Source organism: Syngnathoides biaculeatus, chromosome 4, assembly GCF_019802595.1.
Source record: "Syngnathoides biaculeatus isolate LvHL_M chromosome 4, ASM1980259v1, whole genome shotgun sequence".
Classification (NCBI taxonomy): Eukaryota; Metazoa; Chordata; class Actinopteri; order Syngnathiformes; family Syngnathidae; genus Syngnathoides; species Syngnathoides biaculeatus.
Window position 1 is genome coordinate 30414311 of NC_084643.1, and position 24179 is coordinate 30438489.

General features: G+C 41.7%; 1 protein-coding gene across 3 annotated transcripts; it reads right to left on the bottom strand.

Moving 5' to 3' along the window:
* Positions 1 to 12020: 12020 nt before the first annotated feature.
* Positions 12021 to 22526, bottom strand: ido1 (indoleamine 2,3-dioxygenase 1). 3 transcript variants are annotated; one of them, XM_061817490.1, is made up of 10 exons: positions 22396 to 22526; positions 17539 to 17634; positions 17337 to 17456; positions 15932 to 16050; positions 15802 to 15816; positions 15615 to 15714; positions 15092 to 15209; positions 14961 to 15012; positions 13499 to 13647; positions 12021 to 13425 (listed from the first exon to the last, which is right to left on the bottom strand). In XM_061817490.1, exons 2-10 carry the CDS (start codon positions 17602 to 17604, stop codon positions 13028 to 13030), a joined length of 1137 nt encoding a protein of 378 aa, XP_061673474.1. In that variant the 5' UTR covers positions 17605 to 17634; positions 22396 to 22526; the 3' UTR covers positions 12021 to 13027. The 3 variants fall into 3 exon arrangements, with proteins under 3 accessions (XP_061673474.1, XP_061673473.1, XP_061673475.1); XM_061817489.1 differs by lacking the exon at positions 22396 to 22526 and adding an exon at positions 18120 to 18511; XM_061817491.1 differs by lacking the exon at positions 22396 to 22526 and adding an exon at positions 18120 to 18162 and having other exon boundaries at positions 17337 to 17473.
* Positions 22527 to 24179: the final 1653 nt, after the last annotated feature.

Here is a 24179-nt window from a genome sequence, read left to right on the forward strand (position 1 = left end):
GATTGAAATTGGACTGTGTTCATTCCCACATCGGCGCTGACCTCCATCTTTTTTAATACTCTGGCTTGTCCTCATCTGACAAATAACCTACACCCAGTCTAATATGTCTCTGCGCAGATTTATGTGTGTAACAATAATAGAACCCATACTCCCTCCACTGTGTCCTGGGGCATCCTCCATGTGGGCCATGCCCTGAACACCTAAACAACAAGTCCAGGAAGCATCCTAAACAGTCGCCAAGACCACCTCATCTGGATTTAAGTAGTTTTGTATTTCCCCAATGGCACGGTGGATCAGATGGTAAAGCGTTGGCCTCACAGTTCTGAGGTCCCGGTCAATCACGGACCCACCTGTGTGGAGTTTGCATGTTCACCCCGTGCCTGCGTGGGTTTCCTCCAGGCACTCCGGTTTCCTCCCACATTCCAAAAACATGCAACATTAATTGGACACAATCTAAATTATTCCTCGGTGTAATTGTGAGTGCGGCTGTTTGTCTCCATGTGCCCTGCGATTGGCTGGCAAGCAGTTCAGGGTGTACCCCGCCTCCGAAACATTGACAGCTGGGATAGGCTCCAGCACTCCCTCGTGAGGATAAGCGGCGAAGAAAATGGATGGTTGGATGTATTTCTCCATATGAAAGCGGAGTGTTAATGTTCAAATTGTGCATAATATTACAGAGGCTTGCAATAATCGTAAATATACAAGTACTTTTTAAAAAATAACACCCATCTGGTTTTTGATGGAAAAAGTAGACATCCAACACTACTGCATTTTAAACTTGATCATTGTAGTGGTATTTTGTATTTAAAAAAAAAAAATGGTCAATTTTGCCATACTCTGAAAATCGTTGGTGCACTACAATTACGTTATGTGTTGAAAATGAAAACATCTTTCTGCCAATAACAGTCCATATAAGTGCGCATTACTTGTGTTGTGGTCGTCCCGTGCATATCGGTTGCACCTGAGCACTGCTTCCATCTGCTTGACCTCATCTGTCTCGAGTTTGTCCCCCTTAACCGGGGCAGCCACCCTCAGCCTGCCTGGGCTCAGCATGCGAACAAGTCCGGATCTCGACTGGGAGGAAGTGGAATGTTTTCACTGGGAAGTTCGGGATTAGCAGACCATCGCAGGATTTTCATTCCATCTCATGGTAGCCGCACTCGGGAAAGGAACCCCCATTTTTTCTAACATGAGTTAGCAAGGGCCTGTGTGGATTCGTGAGCTTGATCTCCTACCAGAAATATAAACCTGACTATATCTCCGACAATTACTGTACTGTGCTGGGAAAAAGATTCCCAGTGACCGCATGCCATAAAAATGTTACAGCAGGCATTTGTATATTGTTTTGAAGCCAGAGTGTATGAACCGTATGTATCGCCTCTCCAAACTTGAAGGGTGCATTTATATTCGAATACTGAGATGTAAGCATCCCGGTCCTGATTTAATCTCACAGTTTTCATCTCCCAACAACTTCTATGCAATCTACGCTGAGCTCATTCACATCTTTCTTATCGTACAATGTGGTTGAGAGCATGAAATACACTCACAAGTGTACAGTGTAAGTGAAAACGAAAGATGGACATACAATATATGCTGATGTGTGGGGAACTTCCTGTACTTTTGTGACCCGGATGAGAAGCTGTTGATAAAATGACCCACTCGGGGGAAAGGTGACATTGGCAACAAATCAGGAGAGGAGGAAGTCAATCAGCGGTACGAGACGGAGGAGAACAATACGGGTGTGACATGAAAGGAAAGCCAAGTAGGGAAAGTGGGAGTCAACGCGGTGACAGTTGGGAAGGGAATGTGGACGTGTCTGTGCATGTGCATGCACGTGCACCCATTTGGGCACGGCGTGCGTCTTTTCATTTGCATGTTTGTGTGGGGGGGAACCTCACAGTTGTGTGCGTTGCACCTGGCTGTGCTGGTTGTGCGTCAACAGTGGGGAGAGGTTGCATTGCGCTCGCAGTCGCACAGCTCAGAGTTGTGCTAACCTTTAAGACAAAAGGCTATGACGCGTGTGGGCTCCAGCGAATCCTGTGACGAAAGCATTCTGAATGTCACGTATTCTTCAGGCCACCGTCAAAATCTGATTTAAAAGTGTGCTGGACTCATGTCTCTTGGACAACCGCTGAGGAAGGTTGAGGTTTAAGAGCGTTTTGGTCAGTAAGGATACATTCAAATACCCTCCAAATAGAACGATTTAGAGGTCAACCTTTGGTGGCTAGCGAAAAGAGGGTGCTAGGGTGTCGCCCGACCGCTCACCACATTTCACTGAATAAGACATGAAATTTAATTTATTCATTCGTTTCCTGTACTGTTTATTCTAACTTGGTTATGCATGCTGGAGCCTATGCCAGCTAACTGTGGATAAGAGACAGATTAAACCCCGAACTGTTTGTTACCCAATGACAGGGTACATATAAACAAACAACCATTAAACTCAGATTCAAACCGACGGGCAATTTAGACTTCAAATAACCTACCACGCCAATTTTGGCAAGTGGGAGGGAACCAGAGTACTCAGAGTACTCGGTGTACTCTGAGAAAAACCCACACAAGAACAAGGAGAACATTCAAACTCCAAACATGGGAGTGTGGGGGTGGTGGCGGTGGGGCGAGGGCACAGTGCCGCCACATGAAATTTAATCAGATGCAGATATTTTCCAAAATAATATTCAGTGTAATATAAAAGTTGCAATTGGCTGGAAACTAGTTCAGGGTGTGCCTCGCCTCTCGCCCGAAGTTGAGTGAGGATAAGTTGTATGGAAAATGAATGAATATATGAATTAATAAATTAATAGACCTGATCAACCAAACACAATTAATCTGCAGTACAAAGAGAGTAGGATGCAATACTTCCTGTCCAGAAGAAGTAAAAAGAAATGAAATCAAATGAGGAAAAAAAACTAATAATCATAAGAACAATCCTACAAAATAATAAGTTGTCTTACACTGAAAAATATGTCCAGCACAAAAATGTCTGTAACGTCTAATTTGTGTATGGTTTAACCCGTTTTCTTCATAGAATTTTGCTTTTGGGTCAGTAATAATACTGTATTGCCAAATGCCCACAAAATACTGCAATTTGAAGTAAAACCAAAACCTCCTTAAAAGATACACCACAAACCAATAACTTCAACATTGGATTCTAAAGTGCATTTTCTTTTTTTGTGTGCGTGTTTTATGTTATGCCAATATGGAGGAAATTTGAAAAAGTGAGATGATGACCATCAAACAGCAAATAAATATTCTTATAGTCGAAATTGGACCTGATCTGGCCAGATAATTAAGCTCTACAATTCAGAAATAATAATGACTGATACCGTTCATTTTTTTTACTAATCAGATGCCAAGTTGAACATACTGCACATACTTTTAACAGTTCATACTGATCTCATAGTCACACATATTCATACCAAGAATTAGATGAAAGTATTCCTCTTCAAGTACTTTGCTGTTCTCCAAGATATCTTCAAAATTTACAAAAAAAAAAAAGAGATGTTGGAACAGTGTTGAGGACAATCGCCTCAAGGTTTTAAGGTTGGGGGTTCCAGGCTGTGGCCTTGTGGAGGTTCCATGTTGTCCCTTTCCCTGGGTGGGTTTTCTCTGGATACTCCAGTTTCCTTCGACTTTTCAAAAACATGCATGAAATGGACACAGATACATTTTTGTTGGCTTCAACAATTCACAAAATCCTTTTCCTCTTCTATAGCAAAAATGAACATTCAACGGATCCATTAACCGTTAAATTGTCTCAATAAAACTTACGAAAAATCTTAAATCTTTACGCCTATAACTATTCCTGTTAATCTGTTTCCTTGTACGATTAAATCTCGGTTCTCCTTTCAGCCTTTGAAAACGTCACTTAGTGACTCATCAAAATGTTTGGAAAACAACAATTTCAACAATCAACAATCTTGTCGCGTATCCAGGTACACCCTGCAGCTCACAGGAATGCCCGGAGCAACACTCCATCAGATGTGAAGCTGGGAGAATCCGTGGAGCATGCAAACTCCGCATGATACTATATCTAGATGTGAAAATAACCCAAAGTTCCGGGGGGGATTTAAAGCTGCAAAGTGACGTGCGTTATGCAGCAGCCGCAGCGTCGCTGACATCATCTGATCTGGTTCATCAACGCTGGCAACAACAGTAATTCTACACCTGGAAAAGGGGGAGCCCTTTCAAGCTGTGAACATGACAGGTTTCGCTATTCTTTCATGTGGGCACGCGGTGTCAGTCGAGATTTTGAGCAGGAGGTGATAAAATTGCTGCAGGATGACAACACAAAAGGCCTTTTAACGTGCTCTAACAGACCAGAAGTGATGTACAAGGAAATGCTGGCACTGAGATGCCCTTGTAATGCGGTTACAGTGAAAAACACGACATGTTTCGAGGTTCTTCAGTGGAAAGACTCCAAATGGTCACAGTGGAGGAAGGATGAGTCACACCGGCCTGGAGGTGATCAAGCCATTACAGAGCTGTTGGGAGCACTATATCCATAGGAACCGGGACCCCGTAGGTCAACTGTCCAGTCTGCTTTTCAACTCCATTTGACTCAAACGGCAAAAAGTCCTACGGGAGCCAGAATCAGCACGTTGATTATTAAGGGCCCCGAAAGGATGAATGTACTTTTCTCTCATACAAAAGGCTCGAGGTTAGACACTGCTAGAGAGGGACAAAGAACGTTTATCTAGGGTGAACTCTATGGGAAGCATTTTAACTTTGGTGTGATACTCCATCTTGCCATTACATGGATTATAACAATGAGCCCGACCCCTGGGTGTGGAGGCCTTGACGAAGATTCTGAAGTCCAGATGACGCCCAGAGTCGCCTTCTGTACTGTACATATGGCCTGTATTTCCCAACTCGCCGGTGCTGTACAGGCTAAAGACAATCTGTCTGGAGACGGGGGGCATTGGGTCCTCACCATTAGCCAAACACAGGAAATTGCCTGGGGCCCTCAAAAGTTTTATAAAATCGTGTAAAAGGTCCCATGCTATCATGAAAAAGATAGTTTGCAAAATAATTTTGGAAGAAAATGCACTGGATCCACTTTTTCAAGCTATTCTAGCGGCATTGTTTGAATGGCCGATTCCTCCCACTCCAACAGGCCATGGGTTGATACCTACAAATCTTGAGGTGGCTGTGTTGGTTTATACTATCATAGTTTCGCCAAATTCATGTCAGCAGCCCACTCCAAACAAACAAACAAACAAAAAATGCAATTCCAGTGTATGTGTTTGCAATGTCATCCTCCTTAAAATGTGCCCCGACGCGGGACAAATCTGGTTCCGAAATGGTTTAGCAATTTCTCCCAAAATAAATGTACGTTATTTATTCCGCGGGTGCAGGTGATGCAAAACTTTAAGAGGCAACGCGTTGTCACTCAGCCATTTTCCCTCAGCTGAGTGGGCGTGTACCAAACACAAAGTGGGCAGGTTCTTGTATCTTATTTGATTAAACCACATCTTATTGATGCAAATTTCAAATCCTGGGATGTGCAAGCAGTTTAGTGCTAAAAAGCTATTGCATTCACTCGACAAACTACATACTTTAAATGTCACACTTAAACCCGGTTACAATTCGTTTCGACCTTTGTTTTGTGTAAAACATCGAAAAAATGTTGATGGAAGGAGACTTGACTTGGATGTAAAGCAATCCAATCATCAGCAATCATTTTTGTTTTAGTATTAGTTAAAAAAATACTCAAAACACTTACCAGTAAATGTGTGTGTGTGTGTGTGTGTGTGTGTGTGTATATACATACACACACACACATTTCCCTCCCTTGTCATGTAATAGAACATCTTTTACTGCATATGTGCAGGCTGGATTTGTAGGCAAAGTGCGATGATGAAAAGGAAAAGGCGTGAGGAAAACAAACTGTTTTATTCAAAACTAACAAAGGTTTCAATCTTTTTTATGGTGACACCGAATGTATTTAGCTGACTAGAGCCAGAGGCAAATGCTCTTGTCATTTGCAGTAGCACTGCTGTCAGTGTGAGGCGAGGACGAAGTGGAAGGGGACATTCACGACTCTTATCACTACAAACATTAACGAGGCCAAAATGGTAAGCAATATTAAATGGTAAGTAATGTTCAAGTGTAAATTTACTTCTTAGATGATAATCCTTGAGAAAATTTTAAGATTTTTGGCTTGCTCAAGAAATATATTTATCTAAAATTCCGATGATAACCATTATTATTCAAAATCTTTAAAGTGAATGGGTGGAGGCTCCATGACTCCATGAGTTTTCCTTGGACCCCCAAAAAACTAAATGAGTGTCCTGAATCCATGGGTAAGCTGTCCTTTACAAAAATAATGAAGTCCAGATGATGCCCAGATTGACCTTCTGAACCCTACTCAGAGTATGGCCCATATTTCCCAGCTCTGTCAGTGCTATGTAGGCCAAAGGCAATCACTCTGGAGGGGCTGCCAGTGCCATTTCCAACTTGAGTAAATGTGCCAGTTTTGCTTCGCACACGATAAACAGCACCCCTCCTTGACCCGTAACCATATCGTGGAAGAGGGCTTTGTGTGTCCCTACAGTCCTATATGTAGGTGTATATATGCATGTGTGTGTGTCAGTCTAAATAGATTTTCTGAGCCTTATCCTCACAAGGGTAGTGGGAGCACTGGATATCAGATATCTTCAGGCGAGAGGCAGGGTACACCCCGGCTCCAGCCACTTACAGGCAATTTAGAGTCTTCTCTTCAATCAACCTACCGTGTAGGCTGCCTTCATGTCATATAAGCTGCCCTCACATCTTCCCTCACAACATCCATCAACTTTCTCTTTGGTCTTCCTCTCACTCTTTTGCCTGGCAGCTCCATCTTCATCACTCTTCTACCAATATAGCGTACAGTACTCGCTCTCTCTCCTCTGGACATATCCAATCCATTGAAGTCTGTTCTCTCTAACTACAGCATGTCTCCAAAATATCCAACTTTGGCTTTCCCTCTAATGAACTCATTTCTAATCCTATCCAACCTGCTCACTCCTAGTGAGAACCTCAACATCTTCATTTCTGCCACCTCCAGTTCTGCTTCCTGTTGTTTCTTCAGTGCCACCGTCGCTAATCCGTACATTATGGTGGGCCTCACCACAGTTTTATAAACTTTTCCCTTCATCCTAGCGGATAATCTTCCATCACATCGAACACCAGGCACCTTCCGCCAACTGTTCCATCCCGCTTGGATACGTTTCTTTACTTCCTGACCAAACTCACCATTGCTCTGGATTGTTGACCCCAAGTATTTGAAGTCATCCACCCTCGCTATCTCGTCTCAATGGAATTCACTCTTCCCCCTTCACCCCTCTCATTCACGCAAATATATTCCATTTTACTCAAGCTAATCTTCATTCCTTTACTTTCCAGTGCATCCCTCCATCTTTTTAATTGTTCCTCCACCTGCGCCCTGGTTTCACTGTAGATCACTGTAGTTCACTGTCATCTGGTAACATCAGGGTCCAATGGGATTCCAGACTGACCTCATCTGTCAGCCTATCCATTACCGCAGCAAACAGCAAGGGGCTCAGAGCTGATCCCTGATGCAGTCCCACCTCCACCTTAAATTCTTCTGTCACACCTACAGCACACCTCACATCCTGTACAATTCTAACATATGTCTCCGCCACACCAGACTTGCGGATGCAGTACCACAGTTCCTCTCTTGTTATTCTGTCATAGGCTTTCTCTAGATCCATAAATACACAATGTAGGTCCTTCTGACCTTCTCTGCACTTTTCCACTAGCATCCTCAAGGCAAATAATGCATCTGTGGTACTCTTTCTAGACATGAAACCATACTGTTGCTTACAGATACTCACTTCTGTCTAGCCTGCACTACTCTTTCCCATAATGAGCCCGCATTGTGTGGCTCATCAACTTTATTTCTCTATAGTTGCCACAGCTCTGCAAATCGCCTATGTTCTTAAAAATGGGAACTAGCACACTTTTAGCATTCTGTTGAATAAGTTGGTCAAAACTCCACAGCCACCTCTCCAAGTTGCTTCTATGCCTCCACCAGTATGTCATCAGGACCAACAGCCTTTCCGTTTTTCATCTTCTTTACTGGCTTTCTAACTTCCCCCTGACTAATCATTGCCGCTTCCTGGCCCTTCACACTTTCCTCTTCTACTGTTCTTTCTCTCTGATATTTTTCATTCATCAACTATATAATATTCTTTTTTCCCCCAAATGATAATACTTTCGACACTTGTAACAGCTCTCATACAATTACCATTACAGCAAAGAATTCAGTGCCTTGATGTGTGCAAGGCAAGTATGCACATGCATATATGTGTGTGTCATGTCCTACATTGAAACCAGCTCTATTTGTGATGGCGAGGTGAAAATTTAGCGGCTGCCCTGCCCCGGCTACACAATGAAGACATCCTTGGAGATGGTCTTTGTTTACTGTCGGGTTGTCAGGGAGTCCTCCCAAGTCAGGCAACGAGGAAAGGTATTATATGCTTTGGCAGTGGAAAAAGGATCTAATCAGATAACTCTGACATGAGAAAACACCGGCATCCAATTTTCTCCATATCTGCGTCAGTTTCTGATCACCTTTCACCCTCAGACCTTATTTATACAGACAGGGACATTTATACAGAACGTTTCTCAGGTTGTGAAGCATGCCTTAGTAGGCTGTTCTGATCGCAGTTTGGTATGATTCCATTAAAGAAAAAATACACTGTAATTTTTAAGGAATGTATTTATTTTGTGGGTTGCTGTGATTCCCCAAATGTTTTACTGTATGGCAAAACCGGCATATGATGTTAAAGTGCAAACAGACAATGTGCACTTTGAATGAATTCAAAGGAAGTTTGCAATTTTCCCCCAAAACTTTTTTTAGTCTCTTTTTTTTTTTTTTGCAACAGTCATCATGACTTGACAGTAGTGCATGATAAATAAGATCTGTGAAAAAAGTCTGCTGTCTCTGATCCCATCGTCTGCCTCTAATTTGATACACAAGAAACCACACTGCCCGAGGAAAAACAATCAGAGAGATAAGTAGTGATTTACGAATTATCAGTCATTTGTTGTGCACCTGCGGTCAACTCATCGTGAGCACACACCCTCAGCCTCACGCTGACCTATAACCTTTTACACCCTGCACAACAGCACTTTATTTGTATTTTTTTCTTAATAGAACAAAATGTTGCCAGTTTGAAGCTTTTATCTTTTGCAATGCCCCGGGGGTAAACTTTGTAAGGACAAAGTACCTATTATATTACTGTATAGGACTGTATGAAGTCCAGCAAGAATCCAGGACTAACATTTCAGTCATAAAAAAAAAAAATGGTGTGGGATGGGACAAAATAAGGCGGGACAGTGGAGAAGCTGTACAACCTCGGCTTCACAGTTCTGAGGACAGGACCGGGGTTCAAATCTTGGCCCCAACTGTATGGAGTTTGCATGTTCTCCCCATGACTGGGTGGGTTTTCCTGTTTCCTCCCACATCCCAAAAACATGCATTAATTGGACTCTCTAAATTGCCCCTAAGTTTGATTGTGAGTGCGACTCTTGTCTGTCTCTATGTGCCGTGCGATTGGCTGACAATCACTTCAGTGTGTAACCTGCCCCTTGCCTGATGACAACTGGGACTGGCTCCAGCACTCCCGCGACCCTCATAAGGATAAGTGGCCCAGAAAATGGATGGATGGATGGATGGATGGATGGATGGATGGATGGATGGATGGATGGATGGATGGATGGATGGAGTAAGATGAGAAATTCCCTCACCTCCTATTCTGTGCTTGAGAATTTTCACAAGGGTATCATCAGCTGAGAAGTCAAAGATGAAAATAGTAACAAGCTTTGCTATCAATTGTGTTGTTGCCAGCCACTCTTGTGTCTTGTTTTTGGACTTACATTACTTATCTGTGTTAAATGTTACTTAAAACCGGGTCTTTGAAAGTTTAAGATGTTGAAAATTTTAATCCCAGAATAGATGTATTTTTCCAAAGCGGGAAATCATTTCTGTTTGAACATAATGTACAGTAGTTCTCTCTTGAAGTTTTATACTAGTCCCTACTGAAGACATTAGCATGAGAAAGTCAAGTCAACTTGCAATTTTCTGAGCGTTGTGTCACTGCAACATGCAATGCTGTTATAATTGCTTTTCACATTCACTTTTGTATATATAGTAACTTTTTATTAATGTATTGCTTGCCAACAGCTGCAAATACAGTAACCATTGATTTATGTACAGTACGGAAATGTAGAGTTTTCAGTTGACCCATAATGGAAACGGAGTACCCAGGGAAATCGCACCCAGGCACGGGGAGAACATGCAAACTGCACACAGGTGAGGTCACATTTGAACTGAAGTCCTCAGAACTGTGAGGCAGACGTGCTAGCTAGTTCCTCACCATGCCGCCTGCCTCAAACTACCTTGCCTATAATAATGTCAGTATTTTGCTGTTCTCTGATTGGGTAGAGCAAAACCTGTTTGGCTGACAAAGCCATCTGTGGCGATCAACATATGTTTAATATTCAGCAAATCTGGTTAGAATGATCTATTTCAACTACATGTTTAAGGTTTTTAGTTATTAGGTAAATGTCGATTCTTAAGTACTCCAAATGGTGTGTAAAGGGCCACCTTTGCATGCTATTATATTGTGCTTTTGCGTCGTATTGATGCTTGCTGTAATTGCAGTGTGATTAAGAGTCGGATGAAGTTGGCTAAGTCCCAGCAGAATGCTTGGCCTGACTGGAATTATTATTGTGGGCCTAATAAGGCTTATTCTCTTTTATTTAATAATATTAATTTCTGTATATATTCTTGATAATAAAATATAATATATTCGACCAATTATAACTCCTCAATTCTCAATGTGAAGCGGTTCCTTTGTCTCTACTCTAGGTCTGCTCTTTGATTGTCTTCACTGCTAAGTCACGGAGGGCGCGATAAATCAATCACCCAGGATGTCCAAATCGTCATGTCTAATGGCCACATCTCGCATGGGTGTCGTTGTAATGAAACACCGCTGGAGAGGAGCCAGGAAAGGTGAAGCTTACACAGCGTGAGCCATTCATGACACAATCCATCCTTTCGTGCCTTTGGGTTTTCCACACTCTCAGTATCAGGAAGTATCGTGAGGGCTGAGGGATGACAGGAGTGTCGAGGTAACCATTATGATAAGTGATGCATGCATCTCAGCGTCGCATTGTGCATTGTGCCTCGACGTGGCCATCCTGCCGCAAAGATATGCAGTTAAATGAAGACCTAACAAAGGCTGATTATTTTAAGAGATGGAAAGTTTCTCGGCTGTGAATATTTTAGTGTGTGATGTTTTAGTGTGGGGATATCTGGTATCGCAACACTTCTATAAATAGCTACAGCGTATGCGATGACCATGAATACGTTATTGCTGTGTCATTAAAACACAAGTAATGAGTGTGCTGTTGGGGAAATTCCTAGCTGCGTACTTGTTCCAGTTATGATGATGGCATTTAGAGGGTCGTATAGTGAAATAACAAAAACAAATCAGCTTCCTCCCATACAAAAAATAAAAAAATATGCACATTAGCTTAATTGAAAACTGCGACCGCTCCAGTATGTGTCTCCTCCTTACTCAACTGCAAGAGACTGCAGTTCTCGCGTGCCTCTAAAGAAGTGAAGAAGAACATGGATGAATGGAAATTAATTCAAAGTGGTACCTTGAGAAACGACTTTCATGTGTTTTTTGACCACAATCAGAACTCAAAACATTCGCATCTCAAATAATACATAATAATATTTCACCATTAAAATCAGTGGAAATCAGTTCCAGGTTCCTATGAAACAGCAACAAAAATGTGGGTAAAATGTTTTTTTTTTTTTTTAATGAGGAAATTATAGCTCCATAAAATTATACTTGAAAATAAGTATAAAATATAGTAAAAATACATGACACAATCAACGTCTTTGTCACACTTTCTCATTCAACCCAATGCACTCTGTGAGCACCTTGACCACCTTGGTGCAGTATGAAGGCCAATCCCTACTTACTTTCCTGCCTGGATTGAGAAGCCAGTCAAATTGCAATGAGTGTCGTGCTTAAAACTGATTCACATTGTCGTTCTTCACAGAGGATAAAGAATAGAGGATATGACTGCCTGTACTGTCGTATTCCATCCATTTTCCAAGCAGCTTATCCTCACAAGGGTTGGGGGAGTGCTGGAGCCAGCTTACTTTGGCGAAAGCCAGTATTATCTTTCTGCGAAGTTTGTGTTCAAATATCCGCTACTTCAGCAGCTATAAGACAGCCACATCAACGCTAATCATTGCTCATGCTAGCATTAGCCTTCAGCTAGGATACTTACAGCTATGCTGTTGTTTAAAAAGCATGTATAAATTCTCTTTTTTTATGTTCGATTTGAGAATTAAACTGACTGTGGCAATAACAGCTTGAAGCCTTTTAAAAAAAAAAGGATTAACTAATTCTATCCGTCACCAGAACTATAAAGCGCAAGTTAAAAATGGCCAAGGGATAGCTCGCATCCCGGAAAAGTCAGAAAGTCAGGTCACTTATATCTCATAGCACCTTTGTAGTACTGTATATATAGTATGAATTCAATTTTGCCCTTTATGTCCCAAGTATAATTACATAAAAAACATCTTCAGTCATTCTAAACTCCATTTGAACTAAATCTGTAAATAACTTTCCAAGAAGTTTTGGGTTCAGTAATTACCTACTCTGTGAGCGTTCTGGTATCCAGCTTCCTAGATCTGGAAAAGACAATGCATTTTTTTGAATTACAGTTCAAATGAAAGGAGGGGTTGGTGGTTGAATTTAATAGAAAGCAACAGGAATGGTTTGAATTATGGTTTGGACTAAATAAGGGGTATCACTCAAGTCTATGCGGCTGAGACTTGTTTACAGGCAAAACAAAACTTGAAGTGCGCCAAGCAAAAGGGCCTCCTACTAACACTTTGCCAAAAGTAATCTTTTTAATGACATATAAATTCATGGGTTGAGTAATCACTTGTGATTTACTGCTTGTTTTATGAGATGTAGCTGACAGCGCATCAGCTTTTGTGCTTCATCTCTTTGCTTGTCTCGGGCAGCAGGGTGTCTCTTGTTTGATTCCTCACAGTCTTTAAGAAGCTCATGATGCCAGTGCCGCCGGTGCCCCGCTCCTCTAGTGCAGCAGGGGCCTTGCTGATCATCCCCGCCTCTTGGTCCCTGCGCTGGTTACGTAGTTGTCGGGCTTTAGCGGCGGGGATTGTGATGAAGCGAGTAACAACGGTGAGATGATAACTGCGCAAAGCCAACAGTTTGGTGACGCATTCCTGAAAGGAATCGGTTAGCTGCTCACTGGCCTGCTGCTGCACAAAAGTCCGCAGGGAGGGTTGCAACGAGATGTCCCGGATGAGTTGCTTGTGACCAGGTAACATGTAGTTCCTCATACATTTTAGAAAGGCACCTGCATGAGGAAAGTGTCAAAAGTGACAAAAGAGGACCTAAAATAAATCCAAGAATAAATAATAAACTCTTACCACTTTTGGCTTCATGTTTAACTCCCAGAAGTTCATCAAAGCAATGCAACAGGCTGCTCTGTGCAGCACTGCCTCCGGAGTACTCCATTGGTTCTGTCTGGACACCTTCATAAACCAGACCCTTTGGCATACATGGGTTGTCTTTCCACCTGTGGAACCACGTCCCATATTCAGTGGATATAAAATGTCTGCACACCTCTGTTCAGATTCCAGATTGTGATATTGAAAATGAAAAATAGGCCAAGATAAATCCTTTTAAAATGTTTTCCACCATTAACGAAATTCATAACCGGCCCAACTGAATTGAAAAAAAAGACCTTTTTTTAAATTGGCAATAAAAATGAACTGAGAAAATGTAGTTGCACAAGTGTGCCTCTGATTAACCTCAAATAAACTTCAGATGTTCTAGTTTGGTTTTCCTGACATTTGTGTAATCACATCCTACCACAAAACCCATGGCCTGCAGAGAGCTTCCATGACACCTGAGGGATCTCATTGTTGAAAGTTATCAGTCGGGGGAGGGGAGAAAAAGAATTTCCAAGGCATTAAATATAAGGTGGAACACAGTTGTCAACATGGGGGAAAATAAGGTACAACAGGATCATCAGCAAAAATGGGAAATCATTCAAAAATTGATGAAAAGATGAGAAGAAAACTGATCAGGGAGGCTGCCAAGAGGTCACCAGTGACATTGAAAGAGTTGCAAGAATATCTGACAAATATTGTTTAGTACAAATACTGTTTACTATTTTTACTGTTTCTCCTGTTTTCTATATATTTCGGGGCAGTGGGGTAAGACTGGCTACATGTCACAAAAGCATACTTGAAATCTTCCAAATGTATGTGGAAAATCTGTTATGGTTCAGGTTAAACAAAAGTAGAACTTTTTGGCCATAAATCTAAAATATATGTTTCGTCAAAACACAACACTGCTCATCAGCAAAAACACAGTGGTGACAGAATCATGCATTGGGACTGTTTTTTTGTGTTTTTCAGCAAGAACTGGGGCCGTAGTCAATGTGGAAGAAATTCTGCACAGTTCAAAGTAGCAGCCAGTGCAACCACAAACCTTTAGGCTTCTCCATAATGCAAAGAAACATCTGAAAAGCATACTAGACCATCTGGACCTTGTATGAGGTTAGTCACTGGTGGCAGGTGTTTGCTGACTCACATTTAACACGAGTTTGAATGTGATTTGTTAACTTCTGAAGACAGGCGCATACCCACTTGTAACAGGGTGTGCGCACTTGTGCAACAACATCCTTTCAGTTCTTTGTTTTTACATCCCCTCTTGGAATTTTTTTCCCCTCAATTGAGGTTTACAGATTACAGATCACATTAATGGTGGAAATGGGTATAAAATGATCTGTTTACTATCTCAAAACCTGGCTTTTGAAGTAGGGAGTGGAGATTATAAATTCCACTGTGGCCCCAAGTATTGTGCAACAGTACATTGCTATACCCAGACAAGAAGATCCTCATGATGCCGTAGAAGACACATGGATCCACATGCACTATATGAGATGGAGAATATAGCATTAACATGTTGGTTCAGGGGCCAAAAAAGTGATGCTTTAGACTTAAAAGAGATACCTTGCATAAGTCTGAGAGACTCTGTCATGCTGTCTATGGAATGGCTGATGTCTTTTAGAGCTTTGGCCACAGCTTTAGTATCCCCACATCTCACACCATTGATCACTTTAGGAATGCTCTGGAACATACATCATGACAATACATTGTCAAAGTTCTTCATCCTATTGTAGTTCCGGTTAAACTTTTACTATATGGACAGAAGTGTTGAAACTTAATTGATAAACTGATAGAAGCATCCTAATTCTTCATCTTACCAATGCAATTTGGTGTAGTCTATGTTTTCAACTTTGTGGTAAAACTTGACAGTCTTGACCTCAAACCACTACATTTGTGATGATGTTTGAGCTGCCAAAGTTTTTTTCTGAATTTGCATAGACATGCCAAAATCTGGTAAAGTCCTTCCAGAAGACTGGACAAGACAAAGATGGGGACTAACTCATTATTTATGCTCATTTTCACCCCAATCCTTCAGTCCATATATTTTATTGTAACTTTCAAACTTAAACACTGACGACATCTTCACCCTCAGAGCTGGAATCGCCGCTCGCTCCACCATAAGAGTAACAATGAAGAAGCCCCGCACACTTTCACCGCCAGGGATACTGACCACCAGTTCCAAGTTCCTGCATGATTTAAATCAAGATTTAGTTGGCCTAACACATGCTTCAATGCAAGTTAAAAATCATGCGAGGATTTAAAAATGTACTCACTCTATGTCTAAAGCCCTGTTACATGAAATGCAAAAAAAAAAAAAAAATGGGTATGAAGAAACAACAGTGATAGATGAGAGTTTTTTAAAAGATGTAACAAAAGACGTGCTCAGAAGTTATTTGGCTTCACCGCTCTGGATCCTTCTTCCGCCAGTTCGCCAGCACCGCATCAGCATGGGTGAGAATTGGAGGAAGTCCCAAGCGTTGGGACAGCTCCCAGTATGGAACAGCCAGAGTGCGCGGCAGCATCTTGGAGGGAGATTATGCACAGAGAATAGCCTCTTTTACATTTTTGAATCAGAGCTGTAACAGAACCGTCCGTCCATTTATCAGCCTCGCCTTTCTAGACAAAACCCAGTACTTTTGCATATTGACCTTTAGATAATTTGATCTGTAATGAAGTCACCACCAGTGTCTTGTGTATCCAGATGACACCGACAATTGCTTAAGTGAGTCTCAGTTGTCAAACTTGATATCTTTGTTCCACCTTTCAGGCATTCTCGACACCCCATACGTGTTGCCTCTGACTATTAATACCTCAAAAGGCGGAATATTTCCAGGTCAACTTTGGACCACTGCACACTGAGCGACACGGCTGAACGTAATTTGAGTGGAAAATGACAAGTAAACTATAATTGGCATCACACCTGCACATGTGCCGATTTACCCTTGTGCACATACCAACTCGCTGCAACCTGCAATCTTGCTGGGAAACATCGTTTTGAGGTGCCAAATGTACTCAGTTTTTTTTTTTTTTAATCAGACCCCAAACAACATGATATGATTATCAAGGAAATCCCAATTTCCCCGAGTGTTGTGGCTATCTTATAAGAATACAAGAAACAGGCAGTAAATAAAGGAGAGAGTACGGATATGTGATAGGTCTGTTGAGGATGATCGGCCCATTTATTGATTGCACTTATACTTTCTTGGACAGACACTTTCCACCCTTCGATTTTAGCCACAGGTACTGGGAGATATGAAATTATAGCTATAATTAAGTATTTATAGTGAACCTAAAAATACTGCATACTGCTGGGTGGTAGAGGGCTGGATTTCACTTTGTACCCAAAAATATTTTTTTGTGAGGAAAAACCATGTCCCTTTTGTTCTTAGATATATGAGAATTTTTGAGCAATAACAGGTCCATTGATTCAACTATCAACCTTCCCGCTTAGACAGAAACCAATGAAATATTTGATTGACATTTTTTGGGTGATTGGGGTAAGAATTTTGGTCTGGGAGTTTCCCAGACCAAAAAGTCTGACAACCCCCGCTTGAATGATTGCTAAACTGAGCTCTCACAGGACTTACAGCTTCTGACATATTTCTAGGAATCTTGGTGGATTTGTGAACTGTATGACTTTCTTTCTTTCTTTGTGATGACAAAAAACAAAACAAAACAACTAAGGGCATCTTTGCCATTAAATGTTTGGTTATTTGTCCCAAATATTTGCGTAAACGCCACCCATCTATTATCAATTCATCTAATAAAATCAAAAAGGAGGGATAGAGAAGGAGAAAGCGATAGATACCTCTACAGTGTTGTCCTCGCCCTCCTGCCAAACATATCCCATTGTCATGACGCCGAGGGCCAGGTGGGCCAATCGCAGTTCCCTGTGCCTCTGCAGGAACTGGATGCTCAGTATAGGCATCTGCACAGAACGTGGAACTGAAATGAGACACGACTTAATGAACTTGATGAACTGGCTTTGTCAATTCGTGGAGCCTGCTCACCTTGTCAATATGAGCGCGCAACTCATGTGCGAGAACAAGCTGTGGGACTCGCTGGGCAATGTCCATCCATGGTTGGTAGTAAGGTGGAAGTTCGTGCTTTGGGGATGAATACAAAAAAAATAATTTTTGTTAAAACAAAGTGATTGCATGACAGCGTTAGAAGAGTTAATAAGGCTGAGGGGGAAAAAAACAGATGTTCCGTTGTGGTCGGTCTCAGGGTGATCTAAGATGTACTGTAGAAAAAGGTTTATACAAAAGGGATTTTGCAAAAACGTTGCCGTTTGGAACAATGTTCAAGACAAAGCAAACAGAAATGATGCCAGAACTCAGCTTCTCCTGGTCAATTTGTCCCAGTCAATACCACTCGCCACGAGTTCAGTTCTCTAGCTGCTATGTGCACAATTTTGAGTCTTATCTAACGAGAAATTTACTCTAAATGTTTATTTTCTCTTACATATCATTTAATATCTTCCAGACACCCTTTGCTTACGATTGCCTCATTCTTTAGGGCTACTTGCATACAATGTAGCATGTCAAAGTGGGGGGGGGGGGGTAGAAACACCACAGGCATTTAAACCTACCAGAGGCTCTGGTAGAATGAAGCCCAATTCCTCAGAGACATGGTACACATCCAGAGAGAAAGGAGCTGTGGAGTCTATATAAGCAGCCATTGACACTAAGACAGCAATCGTTCTGCAGCAATCTGAATGACTCGCAAGACCTCTGCCTGTGTGGACTCCAGCACAGAGTTCACTTTTTTGTTTAAGCCTGATGTCAATAATTACACAACAACAAAAGTAAAGGAGTCCCTTACATTGCACAATGACACATAAAGCACGGAAAATCAGTACACTCTCGTCACTTTGTGAATATTTAAGTGGAGGCTTCCACAGGCATCCGCAATGAGAAAGATCGCCACACCGCACCACAATATTTATGCCAACTTGTACTAAATCATAATGCTTTCACTTTTGTCACCGGGCCCAACAAGATGTCATCTGCTACTTTTATGTTCAATTCTGATTTATTCATTCAAGTAGAGTACACTATGTAAGATTCTTTCTTTAGCTTCTTACGTGATTTTATGTTTCTCCACATCCTTCTTTTTCAACACGAGGTTAGCTGTTTTTTTTCTCTTAAATTTAATGTTTTCCTTGAAACACCATGTACAGTGTATGGTCATTCTCAATTTACATTAATATTCCATTCTTATATGTAAATCAGAACATGTTAATCCAGTAAGTAATTCCAAACCAGTGTCCCGTGGCACATTAGTGTGGCATGAGAAATCATACGATGTGCTGTGGGGAAACCGCAAATTTCCCTTAATTCATCTGTTTTTAATACAAATAGTATAACTTTGTTCCACCACCCAGCGTTGTATAGTGACAGACAGAAGAAGTGTAAGTGCTTCCAACAGATGACAGAAGGTACATAGTTCTTAGGGGTGACAGACTGTCAACGGATGCATTAATGTACAGGCAGCTAAAGGTTGAACAGTTCATAAGATTTTATTTAACCAAAAAATGCACAACAGTATTGAACTTAACAGTTCTGGAAACTCAAACGGCAAACAAATAAATGCTCCCCACAAAAGCCAATCACAAACAAAAAGAGATGAAAGAAGGGAGTGGAAGGAAGGTCCTGCCTAAAGAACAAAATGTAAAATTTAGCAATTAATTACAGTCACTTTTGATGGGGCCGTTTTAGCATGGCAGGAACTTCCTTGAAGCCGCCACCAGATGAGCATTCTTGGGAGAGGATGCTCTCCAAAGGATGACCTCCTAGCTTCTTAATCTTCGTCCCCACCCCCAGAGTCCCCATACACACCACCCTCCCATGCTGTATGGCCACACTATACATAGTGTATATAGTAGTCGTGCTTTGTGGATAAATAAAATTAGCATGGATAGACTCTCATCATGGAAAATGCAAGAAGAAATGCATATGACGCAGCTTTCAAGTTAAAAGGAATCGAGCTGGCTGATAAAGAAGGAAACAGAGCTGCTGCGTGTAAACTTGGCATTAATGAATCGATGGTGAGACACTGGAAATGGCAGCGGGAAGAACTGGAGCAATGTAAAAAGACAAAAAAAGCTTTCAGAGGTAATAAAAGCAGGTAGCCTAAACCGTGTTGCTGCTGTGTCACTACTGTGTCACAGGCAGTGTTTGGAAAGAAAGGCTAAAATATATTATTAAAACTTTGAAAACTCTTTCTGTGTACCGTCTTTCTTTGTAAATATCTCATGTTTCAATGTGGGCACATGCGGCTTATAGACAGGTGTGGCTTATGTATGTACAAAATGGTTTATCCTTTAAACATGTACTGGGTGAGGCTTATAATCAGGTGCGGTTTATAGTAAGGAATTACGGTATATACAGTTACAGCGTCTATACAAAATGTAATCCGTCAGAGTCAACTTTTTTTTTTACCCCTTTTGTTTTGTTTTTGTTGTTTTTTTTTATTTTTATTTTTTTTTGTGGGGGAGGTGGTGGGCGGGCGGTCGGTCGGTGAGCTGAGGAGAGCTGCACGCGGGCTGTTATGACGTCCCCCTCCCGCTAACATGGAGGCATCGAGCGGCTCCAGTTTCGGGATCGACACCATCCTGGCGGGCGGGCGGGCCACGCCGTCGCCGCCGCCGTCCTGCCTGTGTGGTTCCACAGCCGCTCATGTTGGTCACCCCATGTTCCTACCTCTTCTGGAATGAAGTGTTTACGACAGCCATTTCCATCCTTTTGCCAAGTCTACCATCATATGTCCCTCCAAGTTCCTTTTCTGGATGCTAAATGTACCCATCACTTGTTCATCATCCATGTTTTCTTCGCCAACATGTGCATTTCAATCTGCACCAATCTCTCTCTTTCTCTCTCTCTCTCTCTCTCTCTCTCTCTCTCTCTGCGATACTCTGAGCTACTTCATCTAGCTTCTGCCAGAATTTGTCTTTCACTTCTAGGTCATATTCCACCTGTGGACCATTCCCACAAACAACATTCTACATAACACCTTCGATTTCAAGTTTCAGCATCATTACTTAATCTGCAGCTCTCTTCACCTCCAAGACATTCTTGGGGAACTCTTCCTTTAAAATAACCACTACTCCATTTCTCTTACCATCCACACCATGGTCAAATAATTTCAACCCTTCCCCTAAATTTTAAGTCTTAATGTCGCAATATGTAACCATTTGGTATTGGACTGGTCACAAAAGCAGACTTAGGTGGAGGGAGTAGAGCAGAATGTTTGATTTAGATGTAGCACAATGTCAGTATTTTGGGCCGTGACAATAATCCAAAGGAAGAAGGAACTAGGAGTGAGGGGCGCTAGACGAGTTTTATGACGTGGTTGGAGCAAGCAGTGAAGCGGGAGACACGGGCGGAATATTGGAAGCATAGAAGAACACAGGAGAATACGTATTTGTGGATAACCCCGTAATTAACTTACAAACAAGAGGATAAGTCTCGAAAGTCTGCCTGTGTACCACGAACGAGTGCAAATACTATGGCGCTGGATCCCTGGATCATGCAGGCTTAATACAGGCAGTGATGAATGCTTACAGGTGGGAACAGGTGCATGGGTGAGCAGATTGCTGGAGAGAGCGGTAGCGATGGAGAGAGAAGGGGAAAGCGAGGAACAAAGCACCTCCAAAGCTTCGAAAAAAGAACTGCAGGACACAGATTGTGACATTAACTGCCTTTCCACCTTCTCTCCTGGACACAAAATATGTCAACCTTTCTTCGAATCATCATGTCAGCCAACTCCAGAGATTTTCCAATTATACTCCCAACATTCAGTTTCACTTTCTGCCTCTTCTTCATCTCTAAACTACAGTAGCTGAATTTCCCCGGTGCCCTGCTTGTTAATGGCACAGGTAGCGCATTGACAACCTGGGCCTTGACAGATCCTGTACACAATTCTTTAAAGGAACGCTCATATTACAAAAAGTTTTAAGATGGATGCTGTTCCTGACAAAAACCTCTGCATTTATCTTGGCTTGGGTCCAGCCTGCAGTTTGCGCTGCCTTGTGGGCCCCACTTATAAGCTCGCGAAAAAGATGGTTGATTAGTGACTGAGGATGACCCTCCATGGGCTTCCCGAGCTTATTGTTATGTGTGTGTGTATTTTTCTTCTTGGTTCTCTTTATTTTCCCATTATGCTTTTAAGTTGTTATAACGCGGGTCTTTGTGACACTGTTTCCTTTCATACTTTTAGTCCTTATGATGTGATGCGGTTTCCTCTAATGCTCGTGGCTCCGTGTGACGCGAACTCTTTGTGTCCTTTGTGACGCGGAAGTCTGAAATGTTTCAAGGATTACCTATATAAGGACGAGAAAGACCGACAACGAGGCTTCTTCTTACGACCTCACCGCTGCACTGGGAAACTACGCTGCTTGGAACACTAACTGCATTGACGCCTGCCGCCGTTCGTTTTTGGATCAGATGGAACCTTCGCTAACTTGGAATATCCACTGGGATAAACATTTGCTTGTTTGGCAACACTTGTTGAATATTGATGACTATTCGCCATTGTGGCTCAGCTACTCTGTTCTTGAACGCTTGTTTTGTTTTAACTATTTTATCATGTTTGTGTTGTGTTGATGTGTGTGAGATTAAATTGTCAGAAATGAAATACAACCACCTTGTCGCTTGCTGGTTTGAACAAAGGGGACGTTAGTCTTAATTCACATGTAACATTATTAATTGCCTGGACCTTTAAGAGTCTTTAAAATGACAGCTCCAGAAAGCAGTCTTAAGCTCCCGTATCTATACATGCAGTTATTTCAGTCCCACCAAATCCTGAAATAACACCTGACAGTGTTACTCTGAATGAATGAGATGAATCCGCTTCAGACTACTTACGAAGACTCTTGATGATCACCAGAGTGGTTAGCAGTGGAATTGCAGGAACAATTGTGCTCTCATATGTTGGTAGCTGATGGAGTCATGGTTCTCATTTTCCGTGATGGTCTACCAGTACATCGAGAATCTTGATGTCCAGGTAAGACTGTAGACTAGTGACTAGATGTGAAATGTGGTGACTTCACCCGAAATAGAGAAATCTGCCACCATCCAAATTCCATTCATTTTTTTATCAAGTAGCTGGCTTCCCAACACTCTGCCTTTAATTTAAAAAAAAAAAAAATAATCAATTCAGTGATCTGACAGATAATGAAGCACAAACTCGGCCATGATTTCAAAACTGTTAATCAGCATAGCCCACGGCACGGCTTTATCAAGAATAGGCTTATAATACTTGTGACAAAATGGTTAGTCAGTGATTGAGTATGAACTATTAGCAGAGGAACACAACACCAAAGTGCAAAGTTTGAACATGAACCTGATCAGAACGTGAGCCCAAAGCATCAACTTATCAGTCTTAAACTTGACTCATGAATATCTCATGAATTGAGTGCTTGTGCACTCAAGAGACACTCCCTGTCTTGACAAAACCGGTGCAATTGCTCAGCGTCTTGTCTGATCCATTGGCTGGAGTGTTTTTTTGGGGGGTGGATTGGCAAAGAATAATGGATCGCTATTGAACGACTACTCAGTCTTTATTAAACTAAAAGCACACCTGTGTGAACCACCGCAGTCAAGGTAATGAAAACAAAAGGTCGTCATGGAAAACAAATAATTGTAGATTGCAAATTACAAATTAAAAGAGGGTGGACACAGCAGGTAGAGTGGACCCCACTTATTAATGGTTCGGCATTCACAAATTCATCCATTCAAAGCTTTTTTTAAGGAATGTTGTCCTTGTTTTTCTCCCCTTTTTTTTAACCCTATCCCCTGTTTATTTTCAGCCCCCCCCAGGCATTTATGGTGTCATTTATTAGGAGTGTCATGGATTCCCAATTTTTTGTTATTCCATGTCAGACTTGTATATAAAAATGATAACTTTTAATAATGTAATAATATGCTTTACATTCAGTGAACACAACAGCAGGCATCCAATCACATAACTTGTAATAATTTAATTTGGATTTAATAAACATCAGATGTCTAATTACAGCTGTATCAAAAATAACGGTGCAATTACCAGCTGGGAGTGGATGCCTAGTGGAATTGTCAAGGGCCACATATTTATACTTTGTTTGTTATTGGGGTTGTAGTTAACATGGATTGTACTTTTGTATTTTATTATATTAAACATATGCAGGTTTATTGCATCATTCATTTTGAAGGGCAGGCAGAGTGTATACACACACACACACACAATTGATGACCATCACATCAATTCCTCAATTCATTTATTCTCAACACCGCTTATCCTGGTTTGGCTCATGGGGTGCTGGAGCCTAACCCAGATGTCATCAGGTGAAAGTCAGAATACACCCTGAACTGATAGTTAGTCAATGAGAAGGAAGTGAAGCTATATTTCCCATACCAAAGTCTGGCAAATGCATCACTACACCATCAGTGACCTCAATTGATTACCTTTGTGATAGTTATACATGTTCCTACCGAGCTATTCGAATTGCCCGGTATGCTAGTCAAGTGATATGTTATGCTATGCTTTTCACTGGGGCGGCACGGAAAGTGTTGGCCTCACAGTTCTGAGGACCTGGGTTCAATTCCAGCCCTCCCTGTGTGGAGTTTGCATGTTCTCCCCATGCCTGTGTGGGTTTTCTCTGGGCACTCCT